General features: G+C 38.3%; 1 protein-coding gene across 2 annotated transcripts in view; it reads left to right on the top strand.

Moving 5' to 3' along the window:
- Positions 1-15,254, top strand: part of KCTD17 (potassium channel tetramerization domain containing 17) — a 41,623-nt gene that overhangs the window by 8,627 nt on the left and 17,742 nt on the right. The window contains exons 4-7 of one of the 2 annotated variants that reach the window (XM_072421070.1): positions 6,586-6,681; positions 7,874-7,999; positions 12,078-12,169; positions 12,464-14,051. In XM_072421070.1, coding sequence (XP_072277171.1) covers positions 6,586-6,681; positions 7,874-7,999; positions 12,078-12,164 — 309 coding nt within the window. In that variant the 3' untranslated portion in view covers positions 12,165-12,169; positions 12,464-14,051. Of the gene's footprint in view, positions 1-6,585; positions 6,682-7,873; positions 8,000-12,077; positions 12,170-12,463; positions 14,052-15,254 lie in introns of those variants that run through there. The other variant, XM_072421071.1, reaches the window with a different exon arrangement.

The following is a 15,254-nucleotide window of genomic DNA, read 5'->3' as shown; positions in this document are numbered from 1 at the left end:
TTCCAACAGCAGATCCTGTCCTTTTGTCTTCCAATACACCTACCATGTACCAATATAAAAATTGCTTCTGCCATATTTCTAAGTGAGTATTTGGAGTCTTTTTTTCCTCTTAGTCAGCTATATATACAATGATTCAACAATCAACCTTAAAAACTTTCCTCTTTTCCAAGGATTTACAATCCAGTAAGCAGAGACTTCCAATATACTAACTGGGAAGTTCTAACTACCTTTCAGTTAAGTTATAACATAAACCATTACAATTGTGGATTATGCCTAACTACATTCAATTCCTATATCTAACCACTGGGATCAACATCCATCTCCTCTCTATCACTAACATGATCAGCAACCACCTACTACCAATTTGAGTCTCTGAGTCCCCTGAGGAAGCTATTGAGCAAAACGTGTCAGAAAAACGGGAACATTTTCACTGATTATACCATGATCTAATGTGATATTTAACATTGGATCAATGCACTGTTTATGATTCACATATTTGCCTACCTAACAGTATGTCTAGTTGAGAATAATATAACAAGTTCACAAGTAAAGCATTAGTCGATTTGTTGCCTAAAAAGCAGTCTCTCTCTTCTTTCCTCCTCTTGAATAGTAAACATAGGCTTGGCAACCACATATTACCTTGAAATAAGATTTCCCTTGGTATCTCATTCTCCTTTTATTTATATATTTTAATACAGTTTTCTGGAATTATGATATTTACACCAATTATGCCATGCGGAAGGTATATATATAATGTGGCTGCATGATTCTCATGCTTCTTTGTTTTTGGAAACATGGTGTTTATATAGCTGTCCCCCCTGGTTAGGGTAGCCAGTTGTCTGTTGTTTTGAAGTGGCCAATAGTCTTATCTTAGATAATAAGACATAGCTTTTACATGGCAGCCTTGTCTTTGTCTACCTTATAGAACAGCCAAACCTGCACAAGAGAATATAGCATATATATGCAAGAATAGTATTTAATTCCCTGGCCCAGTTTTAAATTAGGGAAAATTGCATGAAATGTAAATGTAATTTGGATAACTTTACTCACCATTACATACACCTGACCCTTGCACTCTACACCTGTAAGTTACACATTCCCGACCCCTGCACACTCTGTTACACATTCTGGAACCCTACACTCTGTTCATTGCATGATTCCTATGTCACACTTAACTCTTCCTCATTACAGTGCAGACGCCTTTCTTCTGCTCATGCGGACAGTTCCGACTCGGAGCGAGCCTACGCTAGCAAGCCTCATTAGCTTAGCCGGCCAATCAGGAAATAGCCTCAGCACTCAGCTTTTGTGCAACGTGTCTCCACTGGTGCCGAGCCCCCTAGTTCTTCTGAGCTATTTCCTGTACACCTGTTGCTTAATCCATTGTTTCCTTCATCCAGCTGGAAACCCTTGGTTGTCCAGTCTGTCGTTTCCAGCCTATTCCCTTGTGCTGTTCCAGTCTGTCTGTGGATATTCATGTGTCACCAGTGTCTCCTGTGTTTGCAGTGGCCCCTGTCTTCACTGGTATTTGACCCCTGGCTTGTGACCTGACCTCGCTTGCTGCCTGCCCTGACCTTGGCCTTCCTTGAAATTCTTCTCCCTTGTGATTTGGAGCCGTGTATCTTCCTGCCCACCCTTCTGTGCCCAGGGACTGCAACCTGGCGGTAACCAGTAGTGCAACATCCTCACCACTACAGGGTCTGGAGAAGACCTGGTTACTGCTTGGATTCTGCACCTTGGCTCTTCTCAGGGCTCATACCAATTTTGTGCAAGCCGTAGTGCCCCCTAGTGGCCCTGTCCCCCCAAGCGTGACACCCTACACTCTGTACTTGACATTTTCCTGACCCCTGCACTCTGTATGTGACATTTTTCAAACCCCTGCACTCTGTACTTGACATTTTCCTGACCCCTGCATTCTATATGTGACATTATCCTGACCCCTGCACTCTGTAGGTTACATTTTTCTGACCTCCGCACTCTGTACGTGACATTTTTGCCCCTTCAGATGTTGGCAAATAGCAATCTGGGGATCTAAATATTTTGGACAATTCTGCATTAGATGTTTATTAAAAATGGTTTTGTGTCCCTGTTTTAAAGCTCATCTATTTAAAAAAGAGGCCCTAATATTTCTCCTCATTTGCAAAATTAACAAAATAATTGTTTTGCTTGCAGTTATTCTTTAACCCCACCAATGATTTAGTGGATGGTTGTATTAAAAGTCTGGGTTAGCATTGAAAAGCTAGTAATGACAGCAGTTAGTTTTGTAAAGTTACAACACACCATTTATAGGCCATTTTTACACCATTTATAGATGAGTAATTCTTTTCAGCATTATAATGAGGTCTGAAATACATGGACCTAGAAGATTCTCCAACAAGTAATGTTTCTATGAATGTTAGATTCACTGCTTTATAAATACACCCTATAGTGTTTTATCGTATTATTTATTTACTTATTAGTTTGGTCTTTTTCCTTTTTTTCCATGAAGCAATAATAGAGTGCAGAGATAACACATCATTTCTTTGATCATCCTATTTTTAACATTATATAGTCAGGTCTGGCATGAAGGCGTGATAATAACACAAATGTAGGCAGAAACGTTTATGGCTTCTGGAATTATGATATTTACACCAATTATGCCATGCGGAAGGTATATATATAATGTGGCTGCATGATTCTCATGCTTCTTTGTTTTTGGAAACATTGTGTTTTTATGGCTGTCCCCTGGTCTAGGGTAGCCAGTTGTCTGTTGTTTTGAAGTGGCCAATAGTCATATCTTAGACAGTTAAGGCAAACTTGCACTAAGACATAGCTTTTACATGGCAGCCTTGTCTTGTTCTACCTTATAGAACAGCCAAACCTGCACAAGAGAATATAGCTTGTAATATGCAAGAATAGTATTTAATTTCCTGGCTCAGTTTTAAGTTAGTGGGCAGCAGGGTGGCTCAGGGGTTAGCACTTCGGCCTTTGCGGCGCTAGGTCCTGGGTTCGAATCCCAGCCAGGAGACTATCTGCATGGAGTTTGCAGGTTCTCCCCGTGTCTGTGTGGGTTTGCTCCGGGTACTCTGGTTTCCTCCCACATCCAAAATCATGCAGTTAGATTAATTGGCTTCCCCCTAAAAAAATGACCCTAGACTACATTAATGACATATGACTATAGTAGGGACATTAGATTGTGAGCTCCTTTGAGGGACAGTTAGTGACATGACTATGGACTTTGTACAGCACTGCGTAATATGATGGTGCTATATAAATACTGTGTAATAATAATATTATTAATAAAGTTAGGGAAATTTGCATGAAATGTTAATGTAATTTGCATAACTCTACTCACCATTACATACACCTGACCCTTGCACTCTACACCTGTAAGTTACACATTCCTGACCCCTGCACACTCTGTTATACATTCTGGAACCCTACACTCTGTTCATGGCATTTTCCTGTCCCCTATGTCACACCAAACTCTTCCTCATTAAAGTGCAGACACCTTTCTTCTGCTCATACGGACAGTTCCGACTCGGAGCGAGCCTACGCTAGCAAGCCTTAATAGCTTAGCCGGCCAATCAGGAAATAGCCTCTTTACTTTCCCTGGCTATTTAGCTAGCTCAGACACAGCACTCAGCTTTTGTGCAACGTGTCTCCACTGGTGCCGAGCCCCCTAGGTCTTCTGAGCTATTTCCTGTACACCTGTTGCTTAATCCAGTGTTTCCTCTGTCCAGCTGGAAACCCCTTGTTGCCCAGTCTGTTGTTTCCAGCCTATTCCATTGTGCTGTTCCAGTCTGTCTGTGGATATTCATGTGTCACCAGTGTCTCCTATGTTTGCAGTGGCCCCTGTGTCACTGGTATTTGACCCCTGGCTTGTGACCTGACCTCGCTTGTTGCCTGACCTGACCTTGGCCTTCCTTGAAATTCTTCTGCCTTGTGATTTGGAACCGTGTATCTTCCTGCCCACCCTGCTGTGCCCAAGGACTGCAACCTGGCAGTAACCAGTAGTGCAACATCCTCACCACTACAGGCTCTGGAGAAGACCTGGTTACTGCTTAGAGTCTGCACCTTGGCCCTTCCCAGGGCTCACACCACTTTTGTGCAAGCCGTAGTGGCCCCTAGCGGCCCTGTCTCCCCAAGCGTGACACCCTACACTCTGTACGTGACATTTTCCTGACCCCTGCACTCTGTATGTGATATTTTTCTGACCCCTGCACTCTATATGTGACATTTTTCTGACCCCTGCACTCTGTACGTGACATTTTTCTGACCCCTGTGCTCTATATGTGACATTTTTCTGACCCCTGCACTCTGTACATGACATTTTTGGCCCTTCAGATGTTGGCAAATAGCAATCTGGGGATCTAAATATTTTGGACAACTCTGCATTAGATGTTTATTAAAAATGGTTTTGTGTCCCTGTTTTAGAGCTCATCAATTTGAAACAGAGGCCTTAATATTTCTCCTCATTTTCAAAATTAACAAAAAAATTGTTTTGCTTGCAGTTGTTCTTTAATGATTTAGTGGATGGTTGTATTAAAGTAATATAAGTCTGGGTTAGCATTGAAAGGCTAGTAATGACAGCAGTTAGTCTTGTAAAGTTGCAACCACCGTTAATAGATGAGTATTTCTTTTCAGCATTATAATAGGGTCTGAAATACATGGACCTGGAAGATTCTCCAACAAGTAATATTTCTATGAATTTTAGATTCACTGCTTTATAAATACACCCCATAGTGTTATATCGTATAATTTCTTTACTTATAGTTTGGTCTTTTTCCTTTTTTTCCATGAAGCAATAATAGAGTGCAGAGATAACACATCATTTCTTTGATCATCCTATTTTTAACATTATATAGTCAGGTCTGGCATGAAGGCCTAATAATAACACAAATGTAGGCAGAAACGTTTATGGCTTAATTGTGATATTGACTCCCTGAGATGGAATATACAGAGTAGTAAAGCAAGCAGATTATCTGTGATACCAGGCAGATTACTGAATCATATTATGCTGTATATATAAAAATGAGTAGGCCAGCTGGTACCATTGCTGCGTTGCAGCGCTAAAGTAATGGGTTCAGTTCTTAGAGGGGTATATACATGGACTTTGTATATTTGTCTGGATTACATTCTTATGACACACTTTCAATTTATTTGACCTACAAATTGGTCCTGAGAAGTGTTCATATGTTGCTGTTGATATTAGATTGTAAACTAACAGAGCATTAGCTACAGAGTAGAATTCAAAATGCGGTAGAATATATTGGTGCTATATAAAATCATGATATATATGCACATTTATTGTGTACTGCAAAGAAAGTATGGTTTCTCAGATCTTCACTCATTGAAAAAACAATATGTTTTTTTAACTAATAGTTTGAGTCATAACCTACCTTTCCTAAGGTAAAGCTGTCTTCCAGTTTTAAAATTCTTGTTTTATTCATAGCATTTTTGCTTGATGCAGCATCCATTAAAATCAATATAAATTCATATGTTAGGTTCGAAGGTTTTTTTGTGACAGTTCCAAAGTGTTGGATTACTTACAACACTTACAAACATAACAGTAGGTGGGACTTTTAAGGCAGTCAAGACAACATTTTTGTCTGAAAAAAAACTCTTATCTGCACATTCATCATTTTTCTGTCCTTGCTATCATCTTTGCTGGGTTTGAAAATGCATCTAATATTATAAAACATCATATTATATATAAATTCCTTCATGGAAAATTCCTTGGGAGAAATACTGCTTGTCTTCTTTTGAATTGAGCTTCCCTTTCTTCTGCTACAGGGTTTTCCTCCACCTCTTGTTACTTTGCTCTACGCCAGGCTAAGTCGCACCCTTTTTATTGATTATTGGTTGTGCGTGTACATTGTTGATGATCTGCATGTAAATCCCTGAGGAAGCAGATTATTTCTGAGAAACGCGGCGGATTGTCAAAACTTGTTACAGTATCATCACAAACATATCTATTCAGGTTTTATCAGCACATTAATCACTGGATCTTATCTCAAGTCTGTTAGTATACATACCGTTAAGCTTCTATGTGAGGTAACACAAACCTTTTTAATCGATGTAAAGAATATCTTACTGTAAAGAATATAAATACTGTATAGTATTTATAGTACTGTATGTAAAGAATATAAATACTGTTATGTTTTTACTATTAAAAATAGGGATGTTGGCAGCTTGATGACATTACATGAGTTTTGACAACTACTTTTGAAAATACATAAAACACTGCTTAATGTGCTTTCAATTGTCATCTTTTCTTTATATACTTTAAACTTTGAAGAGAAAAATGTTGCTTCTATTTACCCAAAAAGTATTATCCGGAGTTGAGTGTTGTCACAAAGTCTATTTGAATCTATGTCCATTTGAGACTATCCTATCCAAATCCTAAACTATTCTGAATGTATTTTAGTAAAACTAGCACCAACAGTAGACAAATACTCTACTGGCAGGGTCAATAGGTAATACAAATCTTACAGGGGGACTCTGTGTTATTGTTAGGAACAGAGTTCAATATATGTTATTTTGACTTTGCCCATATTTTCCTTTAACCTACTTTAAATAACTACAAACCAATCATATTTTATTCAGTCCCAGCAGAAGCATGTTTATCGAGTGCTGCAATGTCAAGAAGCAGAGTTGGCACAGATGGTCTCTACAATGTCTGACAGTTGGAAATTTGAACAGGTAAAGATTATTACTGAGGGCCTATTCACATTTTGTTGTACTTGTATGTTGCTATAATAAACAGAGCAGAGCTGGGCAATACGTTCAATATGAACAGGCAGCTAAAAAATGGACATGAGCCATATTTTCCAATGCAACACTTTACCATGCAAAGTAGTGTGTTACTTTAGGTTGTGTTGACTTACTGCTTTGGAGCACCTTTAAAAATAAATGTCACAGCAACATGTATTGCAATAATGCACATGGAATTAAAAATAAACATGAAATGTTAAGCAAGGTACACACATCCAATGGTTCTCACCCAATATTCGTCTTCGGGCCGATATCGGGGGAGTATCGGGCGTGTGTACCGTGCCCATCATCCGAACGACCGTCCTGGCGGATCCACAACAAACAAACGTAATGCAAGAGAAGGGAGAGAGCACAGCAGGGTGCCGCTTCCTTGTTCTCCCCCTCCCCTCTGCATAGTGCAGAACAGTGCTGTATGTACAGAGCTCATTCATGCATCGTGCAGTCTTTTGTTGTTGGAAAGGTTTCGGAAAGATCCTTTCCAACGACAATAATTGCAGATGTGTATTCGGCTTTAGACTAAGGCTACGTACACACGTCAGATGATTCTCGTCCTGGCAGATCAATTATTGACAAACGACTGCATTACAAGTAAAGCAGAGAGTTTGCAGCGGGGTGCTGCTCCATTGGTTTCCCCCTCCCCTTTCCATAGAGCAGAATGACACTGTATGTACAGCACTCATTCATGCATCTTTTGTCGAAGATCCTTTCCAATGACAAAAGTCTAATGTGTATGCATAGCCTAAGGCAATGTTTAGGCAGTTGGCCAATTTGACATGTGGTTCCTGAGGGCCAAATTGTGCAGGAGACCAACATGAGACACTGGTAAACACCTGTGAACATAGAGTTTTTTTCATCCATTCTCATTTATTTTAATGATAATCGGGGGTCTGGGTATTGTTTTCACGTTCACAGTAAGCCTCTATGGCATCACTAATACTAGTCAATATAAAAAACAGCATATTTTTCTTTTTCCGTTATCCCTATAGAACTGTACTTGCTTATAGTGACAATGTTGTCAAAAAGTCTTGCTTGTCCCAACCACTCTTTTTTAGTAATGATGAATACACATATATTTGGTTTACTGCTTCTTTTTGCTTATTTGTTTGTACTGTGTCTGCAGTTGGTGAATGTGGGCTCTCCATATAATTACAGCAGTGAGGGGCAGCCGGAGTTCCTTTGTGTGGTCTCCAGGGAGTTACAGAGTAAGATAAAAACATGCGGATCTGGAGCTTGTAGCACAGCACAGGTACAAGACATTTTATATTGTATCCTAAACATACCATAGCTATTAAATCTACTGCTTGTAATATTATAAATAAAGAAATATAATTATTGTACAAAGAATACACAAATTAAGGTTTATTCATCATTTGATTGCTACCGATGCATACTGTCTTATATATTGTTCTACATTCTTATAGATTCTTACATATTGTTCTAGACTTGGCAGTAATTTTCAACAAAAGTTGTTTTAATGAATTCATATGAACCTGCCATTATATAGGCTGCACCCACCAAAACTGAATGAATTGAAAATGCTTTGATAGAAGATTACTCTTAAAGAAGCATATGTGAAACCTAAAACTGAACTGTTTTTGTCTTCATTTTGGTCTAGTAAATATATGATTTGAAGCATTGTTGATCTATTGATTGATCTCCTATCATCTGTGTCCATAAAACACTTTTTATCTCAAATAGTCTATTTAACCACTCAGTTTTATCATAGACTTCAGAGGTTTATCTTTTATGATGTAAAAATCAAACAATGAGGGTAGTTGAAAAGTTCAGTGGAAGGCACTGAGCAGGAGTGGCACCATTCAATCCACAAAAAGCTGCGTGTTCAAATAAGGGATAAAAGCATAATGTAGCAAAACAAGTACTTTTCTGCACTTTACATAAAAGGGTAGACAACTTTTGATTTCAAGTAAAACTTTATTTAGAATAGGAGCGAAAAGCCTCCTGGGATTCCTACCTCATGCACCCTAGAAGGTTCCGGCTGCGCCTTCTGCACATGCCTTTATCCTGTGCATGCGCAGAAGGAGCCCATTCATTAATATAAAAAAAATTGCCAATCTTACGAATGTGCAGTGAGATCGACAATCTTTTATCCCCATCTACATCACCCAATCTTGCGCCTGCGTAGTGCGAGATCGGGTGACGCAGGAAGAAGAGAGAAGATGTCAGCACCTGGCACTTCCTCTGCACCGACCAGAAGACAGACGCAGGACCGAAATGAAGAAACCTTCCAACGGATCGATGGACCTGCAGGAATAAAGGTGTGATTCTTTTTTTCTGTGTTTGGTTAAAAGTGGATTTAAACCCTACATTACTTACCCATTCTCTTGGAGGTTGCTGCCATCTTCTTTTTTTGCTTCCTTCTTGCTATCTTTAGCCATCTTGATTGGCCCAGATAACATAACTTCTGTGCAGGTGGGAAGGAGTTCATTCATCCCCAGAACACACAGAGGAAGTTGGGAATGCCAGGAATTCTGGCAACTAAAACTTAGACTGGGCATGCTCAGCTCAACTATGCCACCAGAAACCCTGAGTGATCAGGCAGGCAAGACAAATTATTGCAGAGGGGCCATTGCCTGTCCATTTCTGCAATAATGGTCTGCCTGATTGAGCATTTGTAAAATTAAAACTGTAGTTCCACTGGAAAGAGATAAAGCACTGGAAAATGCCTATACTGCAGACATTGAAGCCCATGGAGCGCCTTAGTACATTCAGCTGATGTACTTTCGTTTATTCAGCTCCATATCAGACCAGCTTTCAAACAGGAACTGTTCTCTGGAAGCTATCCTCCAAATCTCTTGATACAAACATACTAATAATTAAGTCATAATTTTAAGTAACATTTACCTGGAGACTTTATTAGGCATACATGATCCAGCAAACAGATTCCTCCACACCCGGTATAGGTCATGCTGTCACGCTTTATGATATCCTTTAAAAACCCATAGTGCAAAACACTTTAAGCCTGGTCCTGAAAAGTGTATACCTAATAAAGATATCCAGTAAATCCCATTTCAAGTTGTGTCTATCTTTTATTTATTTGTGTTTGAATGCAGCAGTGGTGGTAGCCCCTGTTGTTTTTGTTATATGTAAAGTCTCCAAATCTCCTGAGATGAACAGTCAGAGGCAAATGCACCTTGCATCTCACTCTGAGGGTATACAAATAATAGGCTAAAGGGACAGGAGTGTCTAGGCACAATTACAAACCATGTAGTACACTGCTAGAAACAATTAAAATATCAAGATGTTCTTCGAAAAGATAAAAAAAAGTTTTACTTTTGAGTTCAGGTGTGGAAAACATGACAAAAGGACCTTAGATCTCCACATACTAACTGGAAAGTAAATATAGGAAATGTGCCTTAAATGAGTCACAATGGCTCAAAATTGATATGATTGAGAAACAGTTTGTGCAAAATTAAGGTTGACAAAGCACCAGGACCTGATGGATTACATCCATGTGTCCTCAAAGAGCTGAGCTCAGTTATTTCAAAGATAAATTTTTTAGAGACTCTTTACTCACTGGCAAGGTACCGATGGATTAGTGTAGGGCCAATGTGGTTCCTATCTTCAAAAAGGGAGCAAAGCCATTACCAGGTGACTACAGACCGGTTAGTTTAATGTCCATAGTTGGAAAGGTCCTAGAGAGTTTGATAAAGAACCACATAGTTTCTGCTGGAAAATAATATTATAAATGATAGTCAGCATGGCTTCATGAAAGACCGAAGTTGTCAAACAAATTTACTCTCTTTTTATGAAGAAGTAAGTAAACAGGTAGACAGTGGAATAGCAGTTGATATAGTGTACTTGGACTTTGTTAAAGCATTTGACACCGTACCCCACAGACAGTTAATATGCAGGTTAGGATCAATAGGTTTAGAACGGTCAATCTGTAAATAGATAGAGAACTGGCTTAAAGACTGCATCCAGAGAGTTGTAATTAATGATTCATACTCTGAATGGTCTAAGGTTATTAGTGGTGTACCCCAGGGTTCAGTGTTGGGACATTTACTGTTTAGCATCTTTATAAATGATATAGAGTTTGGGATTAAAAGTACCATTTCTCTGTTTGCAGATTACACCAAACTATGTAATGGAATTAAGTCCATACAGGATGTCTATAATCTACAAGCAGACCTGGATGTACTGTGTGATTGGGCAGCCAAGTGGCAAATGACATTTAATATAGATAAATGTAAAGTTATGCACTTGGGGGCTAACAACATGCATGCTTCATACTGTCTAGGGGGAATACATTTGGGGGAGTCAGAAATGAAGGACAACTAAACTAATAAAAGGAATGGAGGAGCTCAGCTATGAGGAGGGTTTAGCTGAACTGAATCTATTCTCCCTTGAGAGACGTATAAGGGGGGATATGATCACCCTGTATAAATATATAAATGGTCCGTATAGAGAACTCTCTTCCCAATTATTCACTTTGAGATGATCACAAAGCACAAGAGGGCGCTCTTAGGTCTGGAGGAAAAGAAGTTTAAGCTCCGGATAAGGAAGGGATTGTTCACTGTAAGGTCTGTGAAAATGTGGAATCGGCTCCCTCAGGAAGTAGTTTCAGCAACTACTATAGATTGCTTTTAGAAAATGCTTTCTAGAAGCACAGAATATAACTGGGGATTAAAGATTTAAAGTAAAGATACCGGAGACTGTTGATCCAGGGAACATCTGATTTTCTCATTGAATCAGGAAGGAATTTTTTTCCCCTATTAAAGCAAATTATACCAGGGTTTTTTTTGCCTTCCTCTGGATCAACTGTTTCCATAGGGTTTTCTTTTTTATCAGGGATATGTTTATCTCCTTAGTGGTTGAACTTATACTCGGCATGTATATACTATTTTAAGGCACTTTATTATTCTGTAGATTAGCCTTTCTCAACCTTTTAATCCCAAAGGAACCACAAAAAAAATTTCTAGGTCTCAGGGTAACCATTGCTAAAATCAATACATTGAGTTTCAGTGAGAAAAAGCCCCTTGCATTAGTTGGAAGAATGCTCCCCTTACAGTGGCAGTCTAAATGCTACCTTTAACAACAGCTTTGACAATTTCTGGTGCATGCTGCTGGCTTAAAAACTATGCAGGCATCAGGAAATGGGAGATCTGTCATCCACAGTTTAAGGAACCCCTGGCAACTTCTGGAGGAACCCAGGGTTCCACTTACCCCTGAATGAGAATGGCTACTGAAGGTGGAACCCTAATAAGATTATGACTAAAAATTTTAAAGGCGTAAAATTTTGACTTTTTAAAACTATTTGAAAAGGTTAAGCTTAATTTATAATACTTGTATTTTGCTATATACAGAGCTGTGAACCTGAGCAAGAAGAGGAGATTGTGTTAAATCCAGACTGTATTGTCCTCCATGAGAGAGAAAGAGATGGAAGGCATTAACTCCTGTAAGTTTCTGTTTCCCCCATTGCTTGATAGAATCTAAGTTGGTGTATAATCTTCTTTTTTTATATATAAATATAATGCATTTCTTCAGTTTGGTTACTAAACCTTGTAAACCCAATGCTTTAGACCAGTTAAAATTAAAACTAGACATCTTATCAGTTGCTAGCGATAACAGCGCCACTTTTCTTTTCTTTTCCAGTTTTTTCTGCTATCATCTTTATTTTACTCAGTAATATAATTCTATCTTGGTGAAATATAATTTCTGATCTTCATTTTCATCTCCCTTTCTTTTACAGACATTATCATCAATGATCATTGCTCTTCAATGCTTTCCTTTTCAAATAACACATCAAGTAAACATGCTTTGTCCTAACTGCCTAATCATTTCTTACCATACATAAATGAGATCTTTTTAATAAAATCTATGCACTAATCAAAATGTGTGTGAATAACAGTGTTTGTAAGCATTCTTCAAAGGAAGATTGTCACCACTCCATCTAAAAAGGCCCCAGTAACTTTGTGAATCTCGCACTGTACTCTTCTCACCTGTAGCTCTTCTGCTGCACATCTCATCCCTAATGGCTGCCATCTTTCTCAGCTAGGTCCTTGGAAGCCTATTGTCTCTTCCTTGTTCTTTCTAAAGTCCTCCTGATCAGTGGTACCAGATCTGGCACAATATCATTTCCTAGAACATGTCCCATACATTTCTTCTTTAACATGGGGGCTCCAATGTTAAAGAAGAAATTGAGTATCATTTAAAAGAGTACTGTTTTAATGTGATAGATTGTTGATCTCTTGAACTATTTTACATGCTTTTAATGCAATTAAAAAATCTTTCATTGCTATGTTTTTGTGACCGCCCACTCTATACCATTACAATCAATGTCAATTGTAAATCAGATTTGCGTTAATGCAATCAAGGCTGCCTACACACACTCAATTATTGTCGTTGGAAACAATCTTTTGTGATCGTTTCCTGCAACAAAAGACTGAGAGATGAAAAAAACAAACTGTACACACAGCGCTGTACTGTTCTATGGAGAGGGGGGAGAACAGGAGAGGTGCACTGCGCTGGGCTCTCCTCCTTTCTTTTCTGTTGAAGCCATTTATTGTCTTTCATTCATGGATTCGTCAGGACGTCGGGCAGCCTCTGTACACATGTCAGATTCCCATCCAAGACTAGCCCAAACGTTTGTATCAGGCGGGAGTCATCTGATGTGTGTACAAGACTTATGATATAAATGTGTTTGTTCAGAGTATGTGAATAATAGGTCTTAAGTTAATATAACTTTTCAACATTACTTATATGAATTTTCCTTTTTCACCTTTATATACTGTCTGGCTGAAACAAAAGAGTTCCCGAACTTGTGGGGGAAGGTTATGATCTGAATCTATGATCTGTTAAATCATTGCAACTTCCTAATTAAGCATATGATTTAAAGGAATGTAAAAAAGTTATTAATTGATACTTTAATAATAATTGTCCAACATAACAACGCAACAATAAATAAATTACCTTACATCAATACTAAGTTCTAATGGCCACCTGGTTACTAATTGTTGTGTTGTTCTGTTGGAACTTAAAATCATGTTATAAAACAATGTATGGATACAACAATGCTATAAAAGAATGTATGGATACAAAAAATATATTCTGGAAACTGTACTAAAAATTGATTATTAGTGGAATTGTAGATCTCCTCTTCCTGAGGAAGCGGACCTAGTTTCTGCAAAACGTGTAGAATTCTTGGAATACCTCATACCTACCTAAAGAGTTTTCTGCAAGTAGAACTTTGACTGCTTTACTTAGAATTAGTTCTTGTTTTTAATGTACTTCATATTTTATTGTGTGGTTTTTCAAATAAAGCTATAATTTGATTTTTATATCCTAATATGAATTTATTTGTATATGTTCAACCTAAAAAGTCCCCTAAATTTGGTTATCCTTAGGGAAACCTGGCTGTTCTTTGTATATATGATATATTGGGTCATGGTCAAGTTTGACTAAGTTCTGAAGGGTACAAAACATTATGATCATCTCTACTGTATACTATATTTTCTTCCCATTTCAAATATCACTGTAGCCCTTAAAAGAAATTAGGAGGAAATACAGCTTCTGGCAAGAGTATCAAATATTTGACATACCTGGAAGCGTTAAACATTCTGCATTTCAAGGCTGTTTAACTGCTCTTCCTCCCTGGCCCTGATCACAGCCAGAGTTCTGGCAGCAGTCAGAGTAGCCTTGTGTGATTTGAAATAACAGTCTTTGCAGATTGCACAAGGTTTTGCTGGCTGGGGCTGGGATGTTGACAGGGTCTTAAAAAAAGTTATGTTTCCTTTTACCTTTTCTCCTGATATACCATGCCTTGATCTGCACTCTATATAGAGACAGCTTCCAGACAAAGGCAGGGCTTTGCTTCCTCATGTCAGAGTCTCCGGCAAGGAGAATACAGAACAGGAGTGACATTACTAAATCTGATTTAAAACGTCTCATAAGATTAGCAGTTAGAGGCAACAGTGCCTTAGATTACATGTTATAGATATACAGCAATGGAGCTGTGCTGCTCGGCTCCCTCCCATACCCTCACATATATTTTGAAAGCACAAGTACATTTTTTAAAATATGCTTGTTGTGTTCCCACTTATCTTTGTGTGTTCCAACTCTTCCTGTTACTTTTTTAATATTGTTAAATACTGTAAATGGCGTTCAAATAAAGATATGTTAGCCTCCAAAGAGGCAGATGTACAGACCCAGGGACTCAGATGCAGAGATTTTATCTGTAATTTATTTCTTTATTGAGCTAAATGTAATGCATATAAAAAAAGATCTACATTTCAGATTATTCATTTTTTTTTTTTTACAACACCCATCTTCAATAATGTACAGTTCTATTACGCTGTCTTATTCTGGCCCTTTTATTAAAGCAAAGTTTCTTACCCATAGCAAACCAATCCGATTTTAATTAGTAGTAATAATTTATTGAAAAATGAATTCTAACTGATGGTTATGGATATCTTTATTAAGCCTTTAAGGTGTATCTAAAGCTAAAGCTTGACCATTGCCACAAGTAATGGCAACCACCAAAA

This window comes from Pyxicephalus adspersus, chromosome 8 (genome assembly GCF_032062135.1).
Source record: "Pyxicephalus adspersus chromosome 8, UCB_Pads_2.0, whole genome shotgun sequence".
Classification (NCBI taxonomy): domain Eukaryota; kingdom Metazoa; phylum Chordata; class Amphibia; order Anura; family Pyxicephalidae; genus Pyxicephalus; species Pyxicephalus adspersus.
The sequence above is the reverse complement of the archived record's forward strand: the minus strand, read 5'-3'. Positions and strand labels throughout refer to the sequence as shown.